The sequence below is a fragment of the Alosa alosa genome, chromosome 1 (genome assembly GCF_017589495.1).
Source record: "Alosa alosa isolate M-15738 ecotype Scorff River chromosome 1, AALO_Geno_1.1, whole genome shotgun sequence".
In the NCBI taxonomy this organism is placed as follows: domain Eukaryota; kingdom Metazoa; phylum Chordata; class Actinopteri; order Clupeiformes; family Clupeidae; genus Alosa; species Alosa alosa.
The window spans coordinates 23,605,669-23,633,553 of NC_063189.1; the positions used below are offsets into that span (position 1 = coordinate 23,605,669).

A 27,885-nucleotide genomic window follows, 5' to 3' on the forward strand; every position below is an offset into this window, starting at 1 on the left:
CTCAGGTGCAGTGTTAAACAATGGCATTCCTTGGACTTCTGGCTCACACAAAACCTCCATTTACGTCTGTGAATTCACATATGAATACAGTGATGCAAGGAGTGTGTTAAGCCCTCCTTACACTGACAGACTTTGGAAAGATTTGCAAAGATTTGGAAAAGATTTTTGAAAGACTACAGTCTCGGACCCTCTCACATCTAAAGACAAGTAGTAGAGTTTTAAGTCACAGACTATGATTTTGCAATGACTAGGGATCTTGCAGGGTCACTATTTACAAGACTGCAACTAGATTCCTTTAAATTATTACCCGTCGTGCAATAGATAAACAGGAACTGAAATGATAGCCTACTAAACTCAAAGTATTTTCGTGTTTCTGCAGCATTTTTTCATGTGTGACATCCCTAACCGATTTAGAGTTGTTCTGTCACGTGGAAGAGCCGACTAAATATGTATAAGAAACTAAATAACAAATGATCATATTCATGGGTTTTATCACGTCCCTTGCTACAGCTGTCACCTACTTTGCCCCTTCCTGTTTGGTGTTGGAGCGAGGTCACTATTGGTTTTTATAGTTCACGTCACTATTTGCATGAGCCACGACTAGAAAGACTTACGATAATATCAAACATGTTTGATATTGTCGTAACGGCAAAACTAGAAAAAGACTGACTCTGACTGACTTAAAACCGCTAAAATTGGCACCTTACACTTAACGATCTAGTTGACGGGAGCGCGCCGCGATTCCAGTACAACTCCCATGATTTCTGTCCGACTTTGGAAATGTAATCGCCGACTGTGAAAACAGACCAAAATCGTACAATGTAAGGCCGCCATTAGTTAACAGTCTGGAGATTTTGTCAGCTGTAAGTGCCACATTACCACCAACTGACTTTAAAATGTCATTATTATCTCAAATATTCCCTTTTCATTGCGTTCTATGGCAAGATTCAAGAGTGTCACTTTTGTGTACTTACATTTCACAGCACTAGACCAGAGAACAGGTAGGACTGTTTATGATCTAAATATCAATTTCAAGCTTAAAAAATCATGAAAATATAAGCAAAAAATGTGCCCATTTGAAATAATTCAGTATTGTGATACATGATCCAGAGACATCACTGGTGCAGAAATAATGTCACAACAGATCTTGTTTATGAAACAACTGCCGTGATTGGTCTGTCGTGGAGGTCACTGTGGCATTTAAAACAGGCATGGTGGTGAACTTTACTGTACAAGGCCCAGACATACATGGAGCAGCCTCCAATTCCAGCATGGTAATGTTGTTTGGTGCAGATGTGCTGAGGATGTTAGCTGGAACGAACAATGTTATCTGAGGTCCTCGATCTGGCCAGTACCGACCAAGATTGAACCCATTGACCCAAACTTGGCCCTGTTTCATGTAATACATAAAACAATTATCAGTAATAACAAAAGACAAACTTTTCTGAGCAGAGTTACAATATTGTAATGTGAAAGTTCCTAACCATATAAAATAATGAAAGGCACCTCACCTTTTTCCATCCAGGAAACTGGATGTAGGAGTCCTGAGGCAGATCTGGAATTCCATCAGGGATAACAAAGCTGCCAATGTAAAAGGCTGGAGGGAAAAGACCAGCAGAGGACCATAAGGGAGGCGAGGGGCTCTTCTCTCCAATGTCTCCCTCCCACAGGAGGCCGTCACTGATGGCCTCGTCAATTCTCAGACTGAACACTTCCCAGTTACGGAGATCCTGTGTGCCCAGGGTGAGGTTGGAGACCAGACCCTGAGTACAACATGAAAGAAAGGACAAAGACAAATAAAATGTAATTAATAAACTAGAAAGTGTTAAGTGGTGCAAAGGATCTGTTAAAAAATATGCAAATGGACACTGAGGGTCAGCGCAGTCAGTAAGTATACTTGTCTTTATACTTATACTTTGCACTAGTGAGTGGGGCTGGTAAAGATATACTCATGTCTGAAGTTTGGCTGTAGGTGTGAGGCCAGAGGCTGTGTAATTTACCTGTGGCACCTCCTGATAACCATGAAACCGCAGGGTGCGGACTAGCCGGAAATGTTGATAGATCATTCAATATTGTGTGAATTTAAAGATATAACATTTCTATTGTTTATTTTGATTTTTGTTCATTAATCTTCTTTCAAAAATATGTGCTTGTGTACACAATCATTTGTACAGTCTACTTGCTTTCTATATGTCACATGCTACATTGAACATTCACCCTACTCCATTTACTCCATTACATTTTCTCACTCAGTAACTGTCAAATCTGAAATTGCTGTTCTCTCATTTTGAAGTAATGCAACGCTCATGTCAGAGTGATAGCTAGAGGGGAAGAGTCCAAGTGAGGATGTCCTGGGATATGCCTCTCGTCCAATGAATAAATAGTTTGACTGGACCTAGCTGTTGGATACAGTCGTGGTCTACTGGTTAGGGCTTTGGGCTTGTAACCGGAGGGTTGCCGGTTCGATCCCCGACCAGTAGGAACGGCCGTAATGCCCTTGAGCAAGGCACCGAAGCACTCACTGCTCCTCGAGCACCGCTGTAGCAAGGCAGCTCACTGCTCCGGGTTAGTGTGTGCTTCACCTTACTGTGTGTTCACTGTGTGCTCTGTGTGTTCACCAATTCACGGATGGGATAAATGCAGAGACCAAATTCCTTGTATATGCAAGTAAACCTGATAGAGAAACCTGATTTACATTTACATAACAACAACTGCTGGCTAAGTATTGTCAATGACCTACAACATTTGGGGAATGCTAGTGATTTACATCCTTGACAGTGATGAATGCCTTTGAAAAATGTACAACCTTGAAGTCATTGATTTCCTTCCCATAGTTTATGCGACCCATGTTCTCAACTAGTACATCCAACTGGTCTCCAGCTTTTCCAGTAATGTTTGTAGTTATGACTTTGTTCCTTTCTAGGATTCCACTTGCAACCTGTCAAAGTTATAGTGGTCAACAAAATGGAAGTGTTCCTTCATTGTGTATACTGAATTTGGACAGATAAAACACACACATAGAAAATAAACTCACCCCATTGACAGACACATAGGCTCGATCATGCACTCCATTCATTGGTGAGGACAGAGGAGTAGGTTTGGAACAATCAATGGGTAGAGTGGTCCTGTATAGAACATACCCAAATTTCTTTGGGAGAAAACATGGATAGAGCAAACAACATACTAGAAGTGCACACAGATCAGTGTAACTTTACAATGTATACTGTAAACCACAAAGAAGAACAATACCTGGTTTAATTGAATAAAGGTGAGAGGATATGTTGCTTTAACAGGGCCATTGAAAGACAATGTATCGGCTGCCTTGGAGACTGTAGTAAGCTACAGATTGAAAATTAAGAGAGCAAGTGTTTGTGTAATTTCAGCAATATTGACCATGTGCAAACAAAAAGTATTTTTTAGATTACCGTATTTTCCGGACTATAAGTCGCTCCTGAGTATAAGTCACATCAGTCAAAAAATGCATCACGAGCAGGAAACAAACACATATAAGTTGCACCGGACTATAAGTCGCATTTATTTAGAAATGTATTTCACAAAATCCAAAACCAAAAACAGAGACTATGTAACTGGATTATTGAGGCCAAAAAGATGTTGATGAAGACGAAGGAGTGAAGGCAGCCAAGAGGAGGGCAGGAAGGTAATTGCAAAGCAAAAGATCCACTCAAAGAAAATGCCAATGTGGTAGACCAAAATGTATCTAAAATGTGGAGAATACAATGCAATCAAGCATTTTGGGAAACTGGCAGCAGATTAAATGCTCACAAGAAAGAAAAAGATGCAGTTTTAAAAGGACATGACCGAAGCAAGCAGGCGATAGGCCTATAGGCCCGGCGGTAATTGTAAAGCAATTTACAAAAGATTCACTGAACAAAAATGCTGATATGGTACATGAATATTTTGCTAAAAATGTGGAGAATGCAATGCAATCAAGCATTTTGGGGGCAGCAGATTAAATGCTGGAAAAAAGTCAGTTTTAAAAAGGACAACCGGCTAAAGCAGGCGATAGGCCTATAGGCCCGATTAATTGTAAAGCAATTTACAAAAGATTCACTGAACAAAAAATGCTGATATGGTACATGAATATTTTGCTAAAAATGTGGAGAATGCAATGCAATCAAGCATTTTGGGGCGATGTGGAGTCACAAGCTGGCAGCAGATTAAATGCTCACTAGAGAAAAAGATGCAGTTTTAAAAGGACGGACCGGCTAGCAGGCGATAGGCCTATAGGCCCGACGGTAATTGTAAAGCAATTTACAAAAGATTCACTGAACAAAAATGCTGATGTGGTACATGAAAATTTAGCTAAAAATGTGGAGAATGCAATGCAATCAAGCATTTTGGGGCGATGTGGAGTCACAAGCTGGCAGCAGATTAAATGCTCACAAGAAAGAAAAAGATGCAGTTTTAAAAGGACATGACCGAAGCAAGCAGGCGATAGGCCTATAGGCCCGGCGGTAATTGTAAAGCAATTTACAAAAGATTCACTGAACAAAAATGCTGATATGGTACATGAATATTTTGCTAAAAATGTGGAGAATGCAATGCAATCAAGCATTTTGGGGCGATGTGGAGTCACAAGCTGGCAGCAGATTAAATGCTCACGAGAGAGAAAAAGATGCAGTTTTAAAAGGACGTGACCGAAGCAAGCAGGCGATAGGCCTATAGGCCCGACGGTAATTGTAAAGCAATTTACAAAAGATTCACTGAACAAAAATGCTGATGTGGTACATGAAAATTTAGCTAAAAATGTGGAGAATGCAATGCAATCAAGCATTTTGGACGATGTGGAGACAAGCCGGCAGCAGATTAAATGCTGGAGAAAGAAAAAGATGCGGTTTGAAAAGGAAGTGCAGACCGAAGCTGCTGCAAGCAGGTGATATTTAGAAATATTTCACAAAATCCAAGACCAAGAACAGACAGACTATGTAACTGGATGTAAGAATTCTACAGGAATGTTATTGAAGACAATGAGTGAATATGGCAAGAGCAAGCTTGAGGCCAAAAATTGTATTGAGAAGAATTGCAATCAAGCATTTTGGACAGACAAGGGAAAATGCTGGAGAAAGAAAAAGATATTGAAGAAGCTGCTGCAATGATATTTAGAAATATTTCACAAAATCCAAGACCAAGAACAGACAGACTATGTAACTGGACACATTGAGGCCAAAAATATTGAGAATTCTACAGGGAATGTTATTGAAGACGAATGAGTGAATATGGCAAGAGCAAGCTGAAGGCTGCTGACAAGGGCCCGACGCTAATTGTAAAGCAATTTACAAATTTTTTTTTAAAAAAAATCACTGAACAAAAATGCTGATGTGGTACATGAAAATTTAGCTAAAATGTGGAGAATGCAATGCAATCAAGCATTTTGGACGATATATTGGCACAGGCTGGCAGCAGAACAATTGCTTGGCTGGCCACCGAGAGAGCCGAGAGAAAAAAGATGCTCTAGGGTCTAAATTCCAGCTGGATTATGGTATTGCTAATAAATTATTACTTAGTATTGAGCATAATAATAAAAGTCCCGCAAATCTAGCCATCATAATGTGAGAAATTCCCACACATTTTACAGCGCTGTCTGACGTTAATATAATAATAGAGCGGCCTGAATGCGGGACTAGACGGACCAACTCTGACTTCAATTGAACCCCATGCAGAGACACACACATGCGCGCGCAGGACCACTTTGGGGATGACTCTCTCTCAGCAGGATGTCACCGCTGAAGTCAAATTATAGCCTAGGTGCTTCAACATCAACTGCTATCGACAGGAAAGGAAAACAAACGTTTAGCGATCAGGAACTGGAATTTTGGAATTTTGCAAACACAGAAGCATGACCGCCTATAACGCGAGAGAACATGGATGGCTTCTCCATTTGACGTTATAATCGATTGCGGACGTGAACAGACAGCTACAGACACAGAGGCGCACAGTAGGCCTATACTTTCACTTTCTGTGCGTATTCATTACGTGAAAGATAATTAGTAGCAAAACAGCAATCAAATATTAGGCTACATGGCAGTGAGTTTTGTTATCAAATGTTTTTATGCATGTCTAGTAAATCCTCAAATTTAGGCTGTGCAAAGCACAGCACCTTTATTTGGCCATGGCTTGTATTCGAGTCAGCTATATAGTCCTTTATTTCTTGCGTTTTATTGTGAGACATAGGCCTACTTTTCGTTTGGAGCGGCATGGGTAGGCTAACAAAGCAAATGTTCAATTTGAGATTTAATTTACGTTTGGACTTTTTGATTATATTGCTAAATATCGGGATTGATGACCACTGAAATCTGTGGGGTATTTAATGGCTCACTATTAATTTTCATATAGTGTCGGGATTTCGATTGCCATTCACTTATTGCGAGATAAGGTATCCGCGCTTTCATTCATTCATAGAACGTGTGCTGCATGTGCTGCAAGGGAAACCTTACTCCGTATAGCCAAAGAGGTCTAAGATAGCCTAATGTAGTTATTTTTTAAATTATGCATGATTTACTTTTTTATAAAATTCATAGGCTGATGCCTGGCAGCAACAATTGTGTTTAAATGTAGGTTACTGCTTCAGCCTCTAGCTCAGAACGGAGCGGCATGCAGCTTGAGAGCAATGAGAGCAACGTGTTGGAGACTTATGGTGTAGGACAATGACTTTTCATTGGCAACAATACCAACCAACAATATAAAATATTAAGAAGAGCTCTTTTATGAGTTCAATTGAAACAAAATTATACTGGCTTTTATTTGTCCAAATCTGAGGCCCGGCTATAAATAGAATCCCGGCCATAATTTGAGATTTAGGTATACATGTGTGTTTCAGGCATAGCCAAGCACTAATCTCTGACTGATAGTGCACAGGACTTGTGCATTTGAGAGCGCTCTCTCGCGGCTGTATACATTATGTTTCACGTAGGGTTCATGTCAGTTAATATAAATTAACATTTAAAAACATGTTCAATTATATATTTTTTTCATATATAAGTCGCACCTGACTAAAAGTCGCAGGACCAGCCAAACTATGAAAAAAAGTGTGACTATTCCGGAAAATACGGTAGTAGATTCATATAAAAGGTTAATTCTGCTGTTTATGGTTACAGCTTAACAATACTTACAAGACTCATTTTCACAGACCCATATGCGTACTTAGGTGTTGAAGGCGGTGGGGAGCCCTCTGGTATTTTCCTGTACTGTCTCGGAAAAAATATTCAATTGTTCCAATTCAATCAACCCCTCAGGCAATCTGAGTTACATTGTGCTGCTGGCTAAATCATTTGGATTCCAATTAGCCCATTTCACTGAAACTGTATAATATACCTTTAATAATGCTGGCATGTTAACCGATATCTTTCCAGATATTACACAGTATCACTATGAATATTCCCTGATTCAGAGCCTTTTCAGCCAGTGGCAGGGTAAAGCGTCCTTCTGTCCTTCTCATCAACAGTGCTGTGGAAGAGTGACTTTCTACAACTCAGTGTTGCATTTTAATTGATCTGTTTGTTGACAGCAAGCAAGGGGCAATAGCGATATAAACTTCAGTGTTGGTTTATGTGGTAGCATCATCATCATCTTGTGAAATGGGCTAATTAGGAATCGCTAAATACACTACTTTAAGATACTTTATAGAACATTGTTAAGCGTAAGTCATCTTTGCTATATTCTGTACCATTCTGATGACATCCTGAATGGCAAAATACTTGTCTGTAAGGTCTCCAGCTTCTGTCAGGGGTGCATCATAATCATAACTTGTAGGCTGTGGTGCATATTTTGTATTGGCTCCTAAAATGACAGAAATTCATAACTATCAACTGATCTCCTCCACCCTTTTGCATGTTGTGTGATGTATTTAGTGTATGTTGTGATCCCTCACCATTCCAATAACCAAAATTTGTCCCTCCAATAAACATATACCTGTAAAAAGATGATACTTTCAGACATGGATTTTAGCATTCAACTTAAACAAAGAATGCATTTTGCAAAGTTGATGTATAGTGAACACACGTGAACACACACACACACACGAAGAATCACAGGTGAGGTGATAATATTTGAACTGATATTTACATGTTCACATTGGCTCCAAAGCTTAACATCTCATTCAGAGACTTGACAATGGCAGCAGTAGAAACTACAGAATGGTGCTCTCCCCAGTGATCCAACCAGCCCGTGTAGAACTCAGAGTTCACCTGTATCCACCACAAAAAGGGAATGCTTTGATAAACAAAAGTCTATTTTTATGTTGCCCCATCTTCTCCTAGATTAAAAATGGGCATCAATAATCTGTACAGGGTGTACAATGTTAGCCTGTTTACTAGTTTCAAAGTTAGCCTGTTTACTAGTCTCAAAGTTAGCCTGTTTACTAGTTTCACTGTGCATTTCTCCTGTTCAGTGGTAACGGTGCTAGCAAGGGACCATAGCAGGATATCTCTTGCTCTTGTCTCTGGAAAGCGGTGAGAAAATGTGCTTCCTATGGAAACTCTTTTCAAGCATGATGACTGCCAGATTTGAGACATTTATGCCACTACACCACCATGGAGTATTTCCCTCTGCTAAGGTCAACTGGCATCAACAGCACAATTTCCTGTAACTCACCTGGTCATGCATTGCATATATATTGCATGGTTTTACACTCCTAATAGGTTTATGATTGCTTCTTTGTTGCTGAGCTCAACAAGAGAGACAAGCTGACAACTTACCAAAGGCCCATGTGGTTCAGCATATCTCTGAGCAGAGAAAGCAGCTGTAACATTGGAGCCTGTAGGGAGTCAACCTTAGAGTTAATAATTTGCTCATAGGAGTAATCATCTTTCAATAGACTTTAAAGTAACAGGGACACCAGTGCAGCATGTGACCACTTACACAATGACAACTCCAAAAAGGAAAATGACTCACCATTCCATCCATAAATGAAAAGTGCAGAACATAACAAAAATTCCCTCCAAAGAATTTGTTAAATAAAAAAAAAAAAAAAAAAAAAACCCTAAATGGTCTTCCTCAGCCATGTATCGGAAAGTTACCTATTTCCGCCCATGCCCTATTTTCACCCTTTTACATGTATGTGTCACTTAATATTCATTTCTATACAAACCATGACTGCGGATTCTTAAAGAAACACAAGCACCCACCCCATAAGAGTATCTAATCTGTACCAAAAATTACATTGTAAAATGACTCGAAGAGCTGTAAACAGTGTTGTAAGACTGTGTGTACAAAACCACTTGGAACTCCAGTGTAATTTTGGTTTTGCAACAAGAATTCTCAGTCTAACCGTTGATGTGCCGAGTGAGTGGACGGGAATAGGGCACCCATCAGCCCAGCACCAAACTCCAAGCGTGGTAAACAAAATCGGACATTTTAGCCAGTAAAAGCTCTCGGTAAGAACCAAACCAGATTTTGTTCAAATCTATACACACTTATGGCTACTGAAAATGGCAAGGTTCATCCATCAAATATTATTTTGAAATCTTAAAAAACATCTGTGCTTTCGGATTTTCAAACAAGGGAATTGGGCGGAAATTGGTACTTTTTTACGATAATGCAGTGCAAATCCATGTGCAGAAAATAAAATACACCTATTCACAGTGGTTCCACTCAACAGCAGTAACACCACTATTTGCCATGTGATGTCTTACGCAACACTTTTGAATTGTGTCTGATTTTTATATGAGTGGCATGTGACAGTCATGTGTTCTCACCTGGCCCAAAATCAACAGTGGCATAGAGACCTTCAATAGCGCCACATTTCAGGTAGGACACACCTGCCCCATCAGTGGTGAAAAGCACAACCTCATTGCCCAGGTGGGAACGGAACAGTGAAGTCAGGTGACGGAGGTAATTGTAGTCACAGGCAAAATAGCTCCCATACTCGTTCTCAACCTGAGAGTGGAAAGAAAAGAAAAAAAAATTGGAGAGAGAAATTGCAGATGCATTCAAATTCTTTCAACAGAGGCATGACCATATTTTCTTTGAACTTTTAAATTAGAACTCTTTAGTGTAAATAAACATGATTACAGTGTTCAAATGTTTGCAGCCAACTCTGTTCTGAATGTTCTGAGAAAACTGTTAGCCAATATGAGTATAAATTTCAACACACCTGGCCTGGGGTCTAATCACATGAGCAACATCAGCTGATTTATTTTTTAATGAAAGTAGATGGTCATTCTTTTCATGATATTAAACAAAAGTACCACCACCACAAAGTAACACCAACTTGTACAGCAAAAGCAATGGGTTACGTTGCACAACAGAACAACAGAAGCTGAAGTTTACTCACTTGAACAGTTATGACTGGCCCACCATTCTGATACAAGAAAGGTCTTATCAATGGAAGAAGTTTTCCCATCCACTTGTCAACAGCAGCAATGTAGTCTATTACAGAACATGTAGGTTAATCCTGGTGGGTAAAACTGTGTAAAGGCAGTTGAAGGTACCAAAAGTTGAAAGTACTTCCTAAGCCACTCACCTGGATCGGAAGAACGGAGGACAATGTCCTTGTTTTTGAGTAACCAAGCTGGAAGACCACCCTAACAGGAAGACAAAAACATTGCTGTAACTTTTTATTTAGAACATTTCTGCACCTTCACATTTCTTGTTCATTATTTGTCACAGTTTGTAAAGGGGTGTGTATACATACATTATAATACAGCATAATGTGCTTTCTGATGCATAGCTGCTAGTGACATAGTGCATTTAGTACACCCATGACACTCAATCTAATGTCAACCCTTTCCTTACCATATCCCACTCGCCACATATATAGGGACCAGGGCGAAGGATGACTAAAAGCCCAAGATCCTGGGCCAGCTGAAGGAAGTGTGTGACATCACGGTCTCCACTGAAATCATAGAGTTCAGGATCCAGCTCATGAAAGTTCCACGGTATATACCTGAGGACAACCAAAAGAGTAAACCTGGTTTGTACAAGATGAATAGTGTTTTCTGGGTCTGTGCTTTTTCCAATGGGATGGAACATTGCATTGTGTGATCAGTGTTTTCTGAGTTTATGCAAATTAAGCAACACCAAGCAGTGTGACACTGTCAATAAGAGCAAGCAGGCAAAATAAAAATTCAATACCATCTACATGGACAATATGATAATATGATAAGATCATTAGCCCTGATCAGCAGGGAAGGGCATATGGTTTAATAGAACAATTTCCAATTAAGCCAATTCCAATTAATTCCAATTAAGCAATTTTAGTAGTCTGAGGTGGGTGCATGCATCTCTCTCACAAAACATGTTAACACTGGACCGTGATACTAACGTTTGGATAGCATTCAGTCCTGCCATGTACATCTTGAGTAGTCGGTCTTTCCAGTAAACTCTAGGAATCCGGTTGTAATGGATGCTTCCTGATATGTAGCGGAAAACCTCCCCATCCTTACGGAAGCAGTCATGTTTGTAGTCAATGCTGAACATGCGAGGTGAGGCTGCCTGAAGAGAAATTAAGCAGACGCGGTCACAAGTCAATCAGATATCTGTATAGCACCTTGGATGAGACAGTTCAAAAGAAATGCTGCAATGAGAAAAACATGATATCATGTGACAGCAACGTGATATGCATACTAAATTGTCCTAAAGTGGGACACCTAAGCTCCAGTGGGTGTGGCTTCCCCAAAGTCATGAATGTCAGTGAAACTATGGAAAAGCCAAAGCTGTAGGGGTCGTGTTATCAAAATTGGATGTGGGTTTAATGTGTTGCTCTCGCATTATACTAATATAGTCTACTACAGAAGTCCAAAAAGCAAAAAATGTCCCACATTAACACAATCCACACCTACCTACCGGTATACCCTATTTAATAGAATAACTTAATTTGTCAACATATGTAAGCTTAATAAAATGAATTTACTTCCACCTTATTTTCTTTTCCGATCGACCTCTTATTCAATCAAAAATGCAGGAACTACAGAGTGAAAATCAAGCGTATTTGTGTTTAGACAAACTTTACCATCACGCGAGCCAAATAAAGATTGGTAGGCCTAATATGATGGCAGAGCGCTGACTTGTCTTTAAAAAGCATACTAAACAGACTACTACAAAAGATAGATAGCCTACTAAAAAAAATTCGCGGATCACGTTCCTGTTCAAAGCTACACCACAAATACAAAGTTGACATGCCATTTTTGAGAAACAACATACGACAAAAGCCTGAGACTATATGTTGCATCATGTAAACACTTACTGTTATTTGCAAAATATAAACAAAGTAAAACAGAAAAGCATCTCTCTTTCCCAATGCCATGTTGAGCCGCATCGAGAATTGGGATGACTGACTGAAACGGAGGAGTATGTTTAGTTAAGGCGGTGCGGAAGTGAAATGTCATGTGACTGAAGATGTGTTTTGGTAGTAGCATACGGCGAACAATAGGTGGCACTCTGGAATAAACCAATACTTCCTCTCACTAGTAGAGACAACTCTTGTTTCGCTCGGCCAGCGCCAAACACACGTGTGGTGGCAAAAGCGAGCTCGTGTGTGAAGCACGCACTGGTGAAATATGCGTTTTTGTTGGTAGACAAGTGCAGGAGAAAATATATCCTAGTTGTTGTTGATAGTGTACCTCGTTAGTTAAAGATGTCGGCCAGAGAGGTAGAAGATGGCAGACTAGAATCAGACGAAGCGACGAATCTCGAGTTGCCCCCTGTTGTAACACGGACGCGAAGTGGTCGTCGAGTGCGGATTCCATCTGCTCTACTGGACTCTGAAGTGATCACTCTGTCGAAAACACCCATGCGCCGAACAAGAAAATCGGTCATTCAAGAGGTACCCGTCATATCTGAAACATTAAACACAGCTGAATGTCAAGCTGTTGATGTAAAATCAGAATCGATACCGACCAGGAACACAACCGAGATGGAGGCCACTAATCAAGTGACGTTTGCCCTGACCAAAGAATCCACTGGTTCGCAATCTGCATTGTCTACAGATGTCCCCATGGACAACGTCAGTCTTGGTAAATCCGCAGGTGTGAGTTCAGATAAGTGCAATGAGAAGGAAAACCGTGGTAACTCTAATGTAAGTTTAGACACGTGCACTTCAAATGGAGAATTGAAGAAAAGGACTCAGGATCCAGAATCTAACGTTATCGTGAAACACACGCCGATGATCCCATTGGGAAAACCCAAATCAGGCCGTGTCTGGAAAGACCGCAACAAGCAAAGGTAAGATAACAACATACCTGATATGACCACTACTACTACCTAGCAGTAGGGTAGGTACAACCAGCGCCCGTCTACGGAGAGCCTCCCCATTCTCTATTAATCCCATACAAACCGAATTTGGCTGCAGTTCACCAGAGTTCGCCTAGATGGCGATTGCGGGCGAGTCCAAAATACATGGGGTCCTATGGAGCTACATGGCTACATTTATTGTTTTCACCTATTTAACAACTTAAACCCTCAGATTTTATTTTATTTTTCGCATTATGGATATGGATTATCAATCAAAAGTGAAATAATCCGGGAGTCATGTCCTTTCGTTTTCTTACAGGTTGGGTCGTTGTTGCCCATAACAAGCTAGCATTGATGCTATGCTATGCTATGATCACTGCTAATGCTAATGAATGACGTTATTGACACGTTTGAAAGGCTTTTTAGAGCAATTAAAGGAATTATCCAGAGTAAAATGCACTTTAGATCGATTTACGGATGATTGGGAGTACATACGTTGAGTTGACATCCAAATCATGTCATTCGGATGTGTTTTGAGAAAGTTCGATGTTACCGTTTTTAGTCAAAGCTCGTTAGCGTGGAAGTGAGAAGGGCATATTATTATGCCGCTACAAAACGCTATTTTTATACACTCTTATACAGTTCCAAACAACATTGCACTTACGTGGTAGTGAGTAGACGGTCCCTAAAGCCAAACCGAAGTATCCGGGTCTTTATGTGGTCGGATAGAGAGTCCAGAATGAATTTCATCAAGCCAGTACCTTTCGAAAATGTTGCCATCTTTGCTGCCATCTTAAGGGGAAAGTCCGTGAGTTGATTGCCAAGTGTGCTCTGGAAATTCACAATTTAAATGCGTTTAAAAAAAAAAACTGCGTCCATAGTCCAGTATTTCTTTTTGAAATTGAAATGAAGTTGTATGGACTGGACTATGTTTTTATTTTTTTATTTTATTTATTTATTTATTTTTTAAACGACGAAATTGGCCAATTTCCAGAAACACTTGGCAATTGACTCCCTACGGACTTTCCTTTTAAGATGGCAAAAGATGGCAACATTCGAAAAATACTGGTAGTAACGAAATAATATGCCCTTCTCACTTCCACGCTAACGAGCTTTGACTAAAAACGGTAACATCGAACTTTCTCAAAACACATCCGAATGACATGATTTGGATGTCAACTCAACGTATGTACTCCCAATCATCCGTAAATCGATCTAAAGTGCATTTTACTCGGATAATTCCTTTAAGTGACTTTAAAAAATATAATACTCAACCAAGTGTATTGTCTTTGTCTCCCCTTTCGGATACAATATTCAGATTACTTGAAAAAAAAATTTGTATCCTGAGAAAAGTGGATTTTGAGGGGTACAACTCCATAGACCTCCATTCATTCTGTACTCGCCTGCGAGCGCCCCTAGATGCAGTACCACACCGGAAGAGTTCCGAGAGTGAAGGTTCTCCCAAGGGGGCAGGCGAACGTTCGGAGAGCGTAGACACTATGGCGGATCTGAGGCTAAATAGTAGACCAGTTCACCTAGCCATCCCTATTGAACCCCATTCAATTTTGGCGCCACTTTGACATCAAATAACATTACAGCTGACGTGTTTTAAGCCTTTATATGAACTTTTTCTATTTTCGCAGTAATACAACATTGTGTGATTGGCGTCATAACCTCGTAACTGACTTACCGGCTGAGTAATACACTTTTTTCCGAAATCAATGCTAAAGTGACGTAATAAGCATAAAACCAGAGCGGGTGAAAGCGTCGCACAGGAGTAAAATAACCGTATTCTCTGGATAAGAACGAAAACATCGGAGCACAACATTTCAGCAAAGTTTTAATGGATTGACAGTAGCCTAGGCTATGAATGTGGCAAGTGCTGTTTATATTAAATCACGTTTACGAACAACTAGGACATTTAGAACTGTAATGTAGACATGGTGGTAACGAAGGAAGTGGCTACATAGCCTACCCAATCTCTCGGTGCAGCTATCACAAGAGTTACACGAGTCAGACTACGTGCCTACGTTACATTTACGTCCCCTGAGCCTGCGCCAGAAAGCCTCGTCGACCAACAGGAAACGGTTGAAATTTGCTTTACTCGCCTCGATTGACGTCTACGTGATGACTCTGTCCATATTTTTTACTGTCTATGGGTTCTCCCCTTAATAGACATTATGAATAACGTTACAGCCATACGTTGGCAAACAGCGGCATCGTGTGTTCAGTCTCCCCACTTGTTGCTAAATTTGGGCAACATATTTGGTGAAAACATTTGAAAAGTGCTCCTATAGTTTGGGTTTGCTCGGTCACTCGGTAGCCTTTGCAGTTATACAGACTACATTTACAAGAGCACAATATACGTTATACCAACAGCAAGTATATCATTCTAAAATTGACCGTTTTGTTTTGTCGTTTTCCCAGGTCAGAGACAACCTCGAAATATATGTAGGTCATAGTGTTGAAGAAAAGTGAAGGAAGGAACTTATTCTTTCACACAAACATATGGGTATTTGTGGGCGTTTAAGGGCGTATTTGGGAGGTAACCAGGTACGCCATGCTGTTAGAGGTGCAAACAAACACTGCATTGCCATTGAGAACATAGTAACTTAAAATCCGACTGTTTGCACCTCCAAATGGGCGGTGACGTACGTCTGTGACGCGAATTGGTGTTAAGATCTTGGTGTGACCCTATGGCAAGCCATTTTAACATTTACCCGCTAGACTGGATATGTATTGCAGATATCTGTAATTCAGTTTTGCCTAGTCAAAACGAACATTTTAGATATCAATTGAATTCTTCCTATCCATAATTGTCATATCATATATCCACAAAGACATTCTTCCTTGGACAAATGACGCCACATTTGCCATTCATTTCTATGAGGTTTATCATTACGGATATCTACAATTTAGTTGCAGATATCCACTATGTGAATTACGGATATCTGCAATTGAATTGTAGATATCTGTAATTCAAGTTAGAGATATCTACAATTTGATTCTGACTAGTCATAACTCCAGTTGAAGACCTCTTTAATTCACCTCAATTCAAGATATCTACATGTTCCTTTTCAGATATCTTGAATTTAGTTTTGACTAGGCGAAATGACATTGTGGATATTTGTAAATGGAATTATGACTAGTCAAAATTATGTTGTAGATATCTCAAACTGGAGTTAGGGATAGTCATAATTTGATTGTAGATATTTATGATCAAGTTATAGATATCTTGAATGAGTTTTGATTAGAGATATCTGAAATTGGAGATATCTATAACTTTCATTCTGCCTAGTCAAAATGTAATTATAGATATCTTGAATTAGAGTTTTGACTAGGCGAAATGACGTTAGAGATATCTGTATTGCTAATTAGGCCCGCATCCCACTTTAGGCGGGAGCAGAGCGTGTTGTTGTTCAAATCATCAAATCACATAGCACCTGTTAACTGTTAACTTTGTAATTAGCACCATGTCAGAGCAGCCAGAGGGCGAAGGAGTTTTTAATCGTCTTTTTAATGCTGCAGCCTATGCAAGACAGGAGCTGGCAGCAAGAATTGATGATTCAATGTTGCTTTGATTTTTTCGATTACAGCCAACACCATTATGAATGGAGTTTCCGGTAGATGGTGCTGGTGCATTTAGTAGCCTATGCCTACTAATTTATGTAGGCTACGAAACAGAGATCAAGCCAGTTGATAACGTGAGAGTCTAATAAACCACACGGTGTCCCTGAGTTTTAGTTATTTTAGATGTTAACAAGACATTACAGCCATGACTGCTTCTTTTTCCATTCATAGAAATAAGGAAATAAGCCCACTTCTTCGATTATGTTGGGGAGGGGAAATTAGCCTACGGACAGAGAATGTCTAATAAGTAGACGGGCTCTGCTATGGATCTAAAGAGCAACATCTTGCACAATAATTTGCACTAGTCATAATGACGTTTGAGATATCTTCACCTTTCATTCTGCCTAGTCAAAACTGAATTAAAGATATCTGCAAGTGTCATTTAAGATGTGTGATGAGTTGAATGTTGTTTTCAATGATGTGATGACCGATATCTGTAATTCAGTTTTGCCTAGTCAAAACTAAATTACAGATATCTCTATCTGACGTTTCGACTAGTCACAATTACGTTACAGATATCTTGAAAGGCAATTCCAACTATCCAAAATGTAATTGCAACTAGTCAGAAAGACGTTGTTGATATCTACAATGTTAATTCCGGATAGTCAAACTTGGCGGGTAAATGTTAAAATGGCTTGCCATGCTATCATTACAGTGCACAAAAATGCACTGTTCTGTCGTCGTCTTCTTCTTCCCACCAAATTTCTGTGTCTAATTTAGCTTCAACAATTTACCGTTTAACGTAGAAACTTCGTTCAAACTTTGCAACGTAGGTCTTGAAAATGACACTGTGCAATGTACTGTAAACTTTATACTTTTTAAAATATTAACAAAAATCAAGCTTATTTTTCCCCATAGACTTTGCATTGGCACTATGACATCATAATGGGCTATTTAAATTTATTTGCACCTGTATCAACTGCCAGCTGCTCAACTAGGCCCCCTCAGAGTCAATTAAGCTGACTGCACCTGTATCAACTGCTTTCTGCTCAACTAGGCCAACTGTCTCTGTGCCTCTCCATTCTACAAGGATATAAGGCACATTCCATCCAACTTTCTATCTATCCATCTTCTTCAAACCATTCACTCATCCACCCATTAAACTATCAACATCCATTAAATAATCTGCCTATCAACATCCATTCAACTTTCTGTCTATCACCAATCATTAACTATCTACATCAACTTTTAAACGATCTGTCTCAGACTTTAAGCATTCGATCTGGCTTTCTTTAGACTACAGATCCTGTGTTGTGTTGTCTGCCCACAACTTAAGTCACTACAATAATTCATTATTAAATAATTTAACTATTTAAACTATCCAACTATTTAATTGTTCAGCCATTCCAACTGTCAGTTGTCATCAACTATGACTCCCGCCAACTGTTTCTTCTGCCCCCAACTGTTTCAAAATAAAAGTCCTCACTACAATAATTCACTTTTAAATAATGTAACTATTTAAAGCGACACCAGGCAACGTTTTCGTGTTAATTACTCATCTTCGTAAGTCGGTATATGATTAAATGACTCATTACAGGGCGAATGAAGACTTACTGCCTGTAGAAAGAATATCCCGCTTGCAGGTTCAGTGTATCGTACCCGCTGACTGAAGCAGGATTAGTTTACATCCTGCATCCACAGCACAGAGGCAGGGTAACGAAACGCTAGCGATTGTTGCAAACGTGTGTATAATGGCAGAGCCGGCGATGAAGCAGCGAAAACTAGGGATGCACAATATATTGGCGGCCGATATATTATTAGCCGATAAGTGAAAAAATGAAAATATTATTATCGGTCCGATAACAGAATTCTGGCCGTTAATTTGCGCCGATATTTTGTCCTAATATAGGCCTACGTAAGGTCCATCTGGCTACACTGAGCTAGCCTACTTGAGCTTGGTTGGCTATACTTTTTCCTCAATATAATGTCAGCGGCGTGAATGTATTTCACCACTCTAACAAAATCTGTGGATATGCGTTCATTTGGGAATCTGTGCATCTCAAAATCCTCTCGTGAATGATCCGCCATTTAACCTTAACAGAGCGTAGCTCAGCCCTATCTAGAGCCGCCTTGTGCTGGTGTGTTTTGCACTTTACCGCTGGTCAGGGAAACAAATAAACAAACTCGTTAGTGGGACGAGTACATAAGTAGGCCTAGTTCTAAGTTGTGTTTTAGTATTATATTTGCATTACTTTAGCTTGGGTTTTGTATTATTACCTAGAAATATGCTAACCGTGCTTCAGTTCCAGACAGGTCATCATAATAAGTTATTAAAACCTTCGGGGCAACATCCTTTCATTTCTGCTGCAGCAGGTTGTGCGCAACAGAGTAGACGGACATAAGAAACAGTCTGAGGAGTTGCAGCTTTATTCAGTTACTCGCAGTTGAAACTAAACCTCACAAAGTTTCCCTCACAAACTCTGATTTGGTCGCTATACTGTAGCTTATTCCAAGATGAGCCGTTTATGAGCGTTTAGTCCTAAATGAAAACGATTCAAACTCTCTAGCCACTCACTCGCAATTCACTGACGTCAGGTTCACTTAAAGGAGCCACACATACTGTAGGACTAGGCTACTGTTATGTTGTTGACTGCCGTACTATTGAGGACTATTATGAGTTCTGTCCATCATTTGGTGGTAGTTAAAATTACTGCAATAAAATTATGCTTATTAAATGCTTTCCCCAAATCACTTTTCACAATTTTTTTTCAAGAGTAATATTATCGGTTATCGTATCGGTATCGGCCACAACAAACCAATAAATATCGGTTATCGTTATCTAGCGAAAACCCTTGACGGAAGATGCAAAGAAAAGGAAAAGAGCTTCAGACCGAGCGAGGGGGAGTTTCGTAGTGAAAAAGCATTAAACTACTTTTAAAGGTGCAATGTGTAATGTCCGCCAAAAAATCAATTCATACTCCACATTCCATTAAAAAAAGGGGGCAGTATACCTCCAGAAAGTAAGATGGTCTACCCTAGAGTAACAACCGGGAAACGTGTCTTGCAGTTTGGCTGGTGGTTATGTTGCCCGCATACTGCCTCCCATGGCCGAAACTGGTATTATGACACCTGTCGGGCTGTGGCTAGTAATTTAGCATGCTAATTCAGGTTGATATATCTGCAGCACTATACCTTGTCATTTTTTTAATGACATAATCGCCCTTATTTCTTCTCATTCTTTTGATGCGTGTAGCTCTTGGATATTTTTACCTCAATTCTTACACATGGCACCTTTAAACTACTATTTAACTGTTCAGCCATTCCAACTGTCAGTTATCATCAACTATGCCTCCAGCCAACTATATTAATCCACCACCTACCTGGCAACATACATAGCAACCATCGAAATAAAGCATCTATATCAGTTTCCATAGCAACCAACATGATTACCCTAGCAACCATGAGCATTGCAACAACAGTGTCTACATAAGCAACGCTGTATTTTACATAATATGTTGCATTTTCATGCATTGGTAATTTCATGCATTGGTAAACATTGGTAATAATTACATTTTCTAGTTCTGTTTACTTTTAAGATTCTCAGCTCTGCTGAGGGACAAGCCATTATGCACTTCTTGGGAGAAAAAGATGGAGGTGAGGAGGGAGAAGGAACTTGTGAAAAAATATCACCAGCAGCTGAAAGAAGAGAAAGCTAGGGAGAAACAGGTGATTTGTTGTTATTATTTTTATTTATTCATGTTTTTGCCCATTTTTTCAAGACCATGTGAACAGCTTTAACCCCCCTTTCATGTCAGTACTGATTTCTTTGCTGTTTATCATGTGCAGGAGAAGAGGAGAAGGAGAGAGGAGAACCTGAAGAGAAGGGCTGAAAATGAAAGGAAAGCAGAGATAGTTCAAGTGGTAAGCACCGTGTGCCATGGGCATGCAAAACATTTATTGCAACATGTTACACATTGTTACTGTACGTGTGCATAGTATGGGGCATTTGTTATTAGCCAAGCTCTTTCCTAGAACTAGAGCTATACCAAGAAATAACAACAGTGTATATACAGTGGGCATTACTTTGAAATGGCCACTTTAGTCGCGTATTACGTGACGTGAAGCTGCGTGAAACTTTAGTACCGCTTTCAGCCATTGTGCGTCGCTCTGCCACTGTACGTCGCTCTGTCACTCTGCCTGCCGCCCCTTCTGAAAAAGCAGGAGGCTACCTATAAACATAATTGTTGCCGAGAGGAATCCCAGCATACGAATTCAATAACAAAATAAATCATGCATAGTTAAAAATGACCTCGATTTAGGCTACTTGGGTATGGCATAAGGATTGGTTACACAGTGGTTAACGAAAATCTAAATCTGCTTTTGATAGCCTACCGATACCGCTCCACAAAACCAAAAAAAATCTTAATTTGCTGTCTACGTTATTAGTGTTGGGGGTGACTCGTTACAAAGTACAATTCAAATTTCAGTAATTCGTTACAGTTTGTGCGTTACTCTTGATATCTCTAATATATTGACTTATTGTTTCCATAGGCATGCAGTGATTGCTTATTGAAAATATAGATTAGCCTAGACTCATTATTTCATTGTAGAGATATGCGCAGGATAGAGAACGCATTCTCTCCTTGCACCGCTCTCCCTCAAACAGGTTGGCTTCAGCCCGCACCTCCCCTACGCAAATTAAAACAGTGTCTTCAAGAACTGTTAATGTAGACTACAACTGGCGCGGTGTAGCCTACACAACTTTGTTCAAAATTGATGCATGCAAGTTAACTTTGCCAAGTTAGTGTTATAGCCTACTAGGGATGTAACGGTATGAAAATTTAACCTCACGGTTAAAGTGACCAAAATTATCACGGTTTTCGGTATTATCACGGTATTTTTAAAAGTGTGTTCAATATGTTCAGAAAGCACTGATAGGCCTACACAAGCTGAAATAGTTTCAAAAAGTGTCCCGTTCATGTTTAATTGGCTATGTGCTTATAGCTTAACTTACCCTAACATTACTTGGAGGTTGCAATTACTGTTATTTGGATCCAATGAGTGAGACCAGGCTTGGAATTTCACCATTCTGGAGGCAAGGCCACTTGGCCTTCAGTTGGGCATATTTGGTGGAGGGCACAAAGGCCACATGTAAGGGCACCAAGGCCAAAGTTAACTATACAGTAGTAGGCTATAAAAATGATCAAAGTTGTATAGCCTATTCACTGCAGTAGACCTGCATCACTGTATGAAACATTACAAAAACATTAAACATGACATATTACATAGAACTGCAAATTATCTGATCTAATATTTACAGATATCTAGGCTATATTTAACATTTATTTTATATTTGGCCTGTTATGAAATCATGTATTGAACAGTTTAAGCACAGTTCAGCTTTAAGAAACTCAAATAGCCTAGATGCATGCTTAGCATTTTGTGATCTACTTTCACAAACTCTTAGTCAGCTGTCCTCTGATTTACCGATATCTAGGCGATAAGTAGGCTACTTCGCGAGTAGTTCAACTGAGAAGAATGGGTGAATATAGACGCACTTTCTTGCGCTGTCACTTTCTCCACTGCGTAAAAGACTAAATTAATTTGCGCTGTGAATATTTTGGCAGGCCATAGGCTAAATAAAAATCGCTATTAGTAGGACGCAAAGCAGAATATTGAAAGAAGGGCACCAAGGCCACCGTGGCCTGTAAACCTCTGATTTTCAAAGGGACATCACGGCCAACGCATGGGGCAACGACGTGGCCGCCGTGAAATTCCTACCCTGAGTGAGACCAAATTAAGTGTTCGAAATAAAACTTTAGGCTACTGTGTTCTTCTGATAACATGAGTGGAATGGATTTAACGTGGACGTGAACATAAAAAGACGCAGAGTGGCTAAATGATACAGTGCAAGTTTTGCGGTGAAAATGTTCCGCCTTTTAAAACCAGTTGTAGCCTAATCCAAATAGCAGTTAAAACCATCAATTGGATAACAGAATCAGTAGGGTACCAATTTTGCCTCATTGTACCAGGCCTACTGTATGTCAAAAGCAGGCTCGGATGAAGCTGGGAAGGAATAAACACACGGTTTCAACACTGTGATAATCAACCGTGATAATTATGATATTTCAAAAGAAAACGGTAATTGTTATCGTCAACATTTTTATCACGGTTTATCATTATACCGGTAATCGTTACATCCCTATAGCCTACTTATCACAATGTTGTCAATCGCAAACGCTAATTTATTATATGAAGGCATATCTGGCAAGTTGTTATTTTAAGACGTAAATGGTTGCGCTATAGGTCTAGTCAAGTTTGCAAGAAGAAGACGTAACGCGTGAGCATGCCACACTATCCAGGGTTGCGCTCACACAGCTGTGGTAGCGGGGGCAGGAGGATTACTGTTAGCGTAGGCTTTATATAAAATTCTTCAACAGAAGCCTTATTAAATAAAGGCCTGCCTCAAATGCAGGCTTGCCCAAAATAAAGGCCTGTGGCTTGCGCAGCCTACAGTAAGTAGGCTAAACTAGATGTACCGCAGAGCGGTACAAAATATGACCGCCGCCCAGTCCAGCACATTTTTTCCACAAAAATAAATCGCGCTGAAAGGCCTATTTGATTCTAACTGTCTCACTAAATTGCATTATCCACACTCAATTCTCACTGGTATCTGCTAGACAACAAGTACCAAAACATGATTAGTTCATAGATTTCACATGTAAAATTCATTTTATACAACCCCACCTCCATCTTGCCTGTTCATAATTATGAGAAATTCTTGAATTGTTTGCATGTACATGTTTGTTATGTGTGTGTGTGTGTGTGTGCCTGCATATGTGCCTGTGCATGCATGCGTACATATGTCTACTGTGTGAGTATGTGTCATACGTATGATTACTGTGAATGTATGTGTGTGTGTATCTGTTTGTGCACATGAAATGGGTTAACATGACCCCTGGAGGCAAACATATGGTCATCCTAGGCCCTACAGTTCTCAAGGTATTCACAAAGAACTGTGTCTGCCCTACCCTCCTTTCGGGGGGTCCAGTCCAGCGGGGGGGGCTACAGATCAAAACGAAAAACGACGGTTCCATGCTATCCATGTGGGGTTACATGCCCATCAAGTTTTGTGTACCCGGTCTTTCAGTGTCCCGAAATCCTTGTTGGTGTCGTCACTAAATGTACACATAAATTATTTTATTGTAAGGCCCCCCATGAGCGAAAGTACACAAAACTTGGCATGCATTGGAGGGTGTCATAATGATCCTACACTTTTAATTTTGTGCAGTTTTGACCTTGTCAGCCAGAGATATTGTGATTAAAACACCTAATTTTTTGCTTTTTAATTTTTAACTAAATGGCGCTATACATGAAATAAGTGGTAATGGGATGGGTTGACATGCCCCCTTAAGACCAACATGCATAAAAAAGGTGGACCTCCTAGGCCCTATGGTTCTCGAGATATTCACAGAAAACTGTCTCCGGCCACCTACAGGCCAGTTGGTGTATAGTAACATAAATTCATTTATTGTGTGGCCCCTCATGAACGGAATTCCACAAAACTTGGCGTGCATACAGAGGGTGTCATAATGATCCTACACTTCCAATTTCGTGCAGTTTTGATTGTTAGGTCACAGATACCTTCAATTACAACACCTCATTTTTACTTTTTTGTGTTTAACTAGGTGGCGCTATACATGAAATGAGTGGTTATGGAATGGGTTGACATGGCCCCTTGAGGTCAACATACAAAAAAAATGGTCCTCCTAAACCCTACGGTTCTCGAGATATTCACAGAAAACTGTGTCTGCCCTACCCTCCTTTCGGGGGGTCCAGTCCAACGGGGGGGCTACAGATCAAAACGAAAAAAAGGATGGTTCCATGCTATCCATGTGGGGTTACATGTAGTGATGGGCAAATGAAGCTTTGGTGAACCACTAAACCACAGCAGTGTGAAGCTAGCAATACTAATGAAAAAATTCAATATGGCTTCCACATGTAGATTTTTCAACATAATAGTCCTTACCCAAACCAGTATATGTAACCAAAAATATTGGTTTGCTAAGGACTTATGTTGAAAAATGTATGTGTGGCGGCCATCTTTTTGCTTTTCAGCTAGTGTCGCTAGGTTCATACTGCTGTGGTTCACCAAAGCTTCATTTTCCCATCACTAGTTACATGCGCACCAAGTTTCGTGTACCCCGGTCTTTCAGTGTCCCGGGAGTCCTTGACGGAAATTTGGGCATGCGAAAAAGAAAAGAAAAACAATCTGACTAAACCTATATGACCGCCGCTTCGCTGCGCGGCGGTCATAATAACAGACCCGCAACAATATGCGGTATGATGATTTTTTACGAGCAAGATTTTTTGGTGCCCTACGCGCACTGCATGTTCTTAAATAACAAATATCATCAGTAATATTCGACCATCTTACCACTAGGAGTACTCCTAAATCGCAAAAGATTTTAGCTAGGAGTTTCTCTTAAGTTATTCACAAAGCCTTTAGACCTACTCTTAGTAAGGAAAAATGACAACACCTAAACTAAGAGTGAGTCTTTCGTTGCTATGGATGACGTCATTGCTCATTCACGAGCAGGGGGGCAGGGCTGGATTAACAATTCATAGACCCCTGGGCACAAAATGTCTGATGACCCCCCCCCTGCCCCCCAGCCAACATGAATCGGGCGGTCAGTTAATAGGCCTATAACGTGAAGATTTTTCTTGCCATCTAAGGCACGAGCGCATCTGTGAGGCCAAGCTTCACCAAGTAGCCCGTTGTTTACAACTAACATTACATTTAATTAAACTGCTTATAGGCTATGCCGAAATAGCTTTCACCATTTAAATATCAGTGCCGGGGGAATTAGGAAATGTTCTTAAAGTAGCCTTATGGCTGAAAGCTGCTTGGGATCCCCCCTGTCAAGCAATATAACCATACAAACGCGCGGCCTGCTCACTCATTGTTTCAAAAGGAGTAATTTTGGCTTTGTCGGAACTGGCCATTGTAGGCTATGTAAAAATAAACTTCCAAAACTAAAGGAAAATATTTATCTTCTTTCAGTTAATTCAAAAGTTTCCAAAAAGTTAAAAACAGATGACGTGATGCGCGTCATTGTCATAATGCGCAAATAATATAGCCTATATATTCGAATACATGTGTTTTATTTTAGATGGAAAATTCGAACATAATTCTTGAGCAATTTTGACCGCCCTAGTCCACTGTAGGCTACCCCAATCGGCTATTAACACCTTCCACCTAACCCCGGTGAGTGGGGGTTGCTATAATGCATGTCAAATAGCACCATTGAGTAGCCTATGTGAAATAGCCTTAAAATTGTTCTTGACGGGCTATGATGGGCTGGTTGAAACATTAATTTACAATTAAATTGAGCTTTTGCGCATGGTAGGCCTAGGCAGGCACGTTGCTAGGCAGGCACGTTGCGAGCTCAACACTTTGGAGACTTAAGCCCAGACATGAAATGTCCTATGCAAGTCCTATTCAGGGGTTTCTCCCCTGAGAAATGTTTAAAAGTTGGTCACGCAACTCCTAGCCTACCCAAAATGGACAGGAAGGAAATGAAAGACTGTGTTGACAAGAATAACAAATTACTGCGTGCAACACGCAAGACATCGTGCCATATGATCGTGTATCCTGAACTGATAATGCTGTTAATTGCTACCATCACATTGTCGATTAATAATTTTATTTGTTCAGGGTTGGATCGTGCTCTCTGAATTCGTCTCTCTCGGGATTTATTCGTTTCGGGGAGAATTTGATCGATAGAGTTCCCATGTCTAAGTCTTAATGTTTTCAATGCGTCTACATGGGCTTTCTGTGTGTCAGATAATGCTTTAGGTAATCAAGCTTCCACTCAGACCAAGTTTTCCCACGAGCGAACTCTCCTTTAGCTTTTGCATCGGAGCAGAATTTGCAGATCACGCCACTCCTTTCGTAAATATGTCTGAACGTTTTTTCCTACCTGGACCATCTTTTGTGTCAGATTGGAGTATTTCATCTAGCCACTCATGTTTAAACATTAGGCAGACCTTTTCTGGGGCATCTGCTCTGCCTTTCTTTTCGGCATGGTAGCCTACTACATAATAGGAGCAGGGCCCGCCTAGAGTAGCCTAAAGGATACTTTGGATGTAAACATTCTAACTACATCCGGCTTGGTTGTCAGACATGTCAGTATTTTAAATGTTTATTACCTAGCCTACATCGCCGTTGATGCTCAGATTTTTCTTCGACTGGTCTGCGCGGCCGCGCGCGCAGCTTAAAGGGAACATTGGTTTGGAGTATTGTGTGTAGATTGATGAGAATGGGGCAATCAGGGTATCGCGCCAACGACTCCAGGCCTGGTGGGTGCGTTAATTCCAATAGTGTATCAGTCCTTCAGTCTAGAAAGAAATCGCACACCAATGTTGCCGATGCAATTTTTAATCCAATCAGTGAAAAGTGCAAAGTCCTCCCAAAGTGCAAAACGTTTTCGGTCCCAATCAACTAGCCTAGTTTGGTTGAAGTGTGATTGGCATTCTCTTAAACGGCACTGTCCACCTAATAGGTGGTTGACATACAACATACATAGATAATACAATGTGCAAGACCTTAGCCTCCATGTATCTAAAACTGTATCTAAGAAATTGGGTATGAAATATCGTTCTCTTGTATTTTATCCAACAGTAACCAGTGTCAGGAATGCCTATGAAATGTTCAACCAATTGTTGTATTCACTACTAATCACTAATTGTTGATGTATTGCAGATCCGCAACACTGCAAAGATTAAGAGAATGAAGAAAAAGCAACTGAGGAAGATTGAGAAGCGGGACACTTTACCCATGATACAAAAGTCACAACCCAGTAATGGCAAACTGGCTGGGAAGCCGGCAAATGGGGACTGAGAGGATGCACTGCCCTGTTAGCTTGATATAGTTGTAGACTGTCAGTAACAGTGGTCAGTGGCAACCCATTTGTAATATTCTATAAAACATCAGTTTGCATTTCTAACTATCAGTGCCTATTTTGATGCGTAACTGATCTGAATTTGTCTATTAAACAAGAAAATGCCCTGTAGTACCTTTTTCCAGATTATGTGAGAATCCCTGAGAAATCCTTTCATGGTGGT

The 27,885-nt window shown here is 40.2% G+C and overlaps 2 protein-coding genes across 3 annotated transcripts; one reads left to right on the forward strand and one right to left on the reverse strand.

Annotated features, from left to right (window-relative positions):
* Positions 1-725: 725 nt before the first annotated feature.
* glb1 (galactosidase, beta 1) lies at positions 726-13,869 on the reverse strand. 2 transcript variants are annotated; one of them, XM_048248540.1, is made up of 16 exons: positions 13,853-13,869; positions 11,282-11,451; positions 10,753-10,903; positions 10,481-10,541; positions 10,292-10,386; positions 9,714-9,894; positions 8,715-8,773; positions 8,083-8,204; positions 7,889-7,929; positions 7,685-7,797; positions 7,131-7,205; positions 3,250-3,339; positions 3,035-3,148; positions 2,807-2,938; positions 1,512-1,763; positions 726-1,390 (listed from the first exon to the last, which is right to left on the reverse strand). In XM_048248540.1, the coding sequence occupies exons 2-16, from the start codon at positions 11,434-11,436 to the stop codon at positions 1,136-1,138; spliced, it is 1,896 nt and encodes a 631-aa protein (XP_048104497.1). In that variant the 5' UTR covers positions 11,437-11,451; positions 13,853-13,869; the 3' UTR covers positions 726-1,135. The 2 variants fall into 2 exon arrangements, with proteins under 2 accessions (XP_048104497.1, XP_048104488.1); XM_048248531.1 differs by lacking the exon at positions 13,853-13,869 and adding an exon at positions 12,203-12,309 and having other exon boundaries at positions 727-1,390.
* On the forward strand, positions 12,429-27,833 carry ccdc86 (coiled-coil domain containing 86). The gene is made up of 4 exons (XM_048248552.1): positions 12,429-13,179; positions 20,355-20,484; positions 20,605-20,679; positions 27,524-27,833. Exons 1-4 carry the CDS (start codon positions 12,593-12,595, stop codon positions 27,659-27,661), a joined length of 930 nt encoding a protein of 309 aa, XP_048104509.1. The 5' UTR covers positions 12,429-12,592; the 3' UTR covers positions 27,662-27,833.
* Positions 27,834-27,885: the final 52 nt, after the last annotated feature.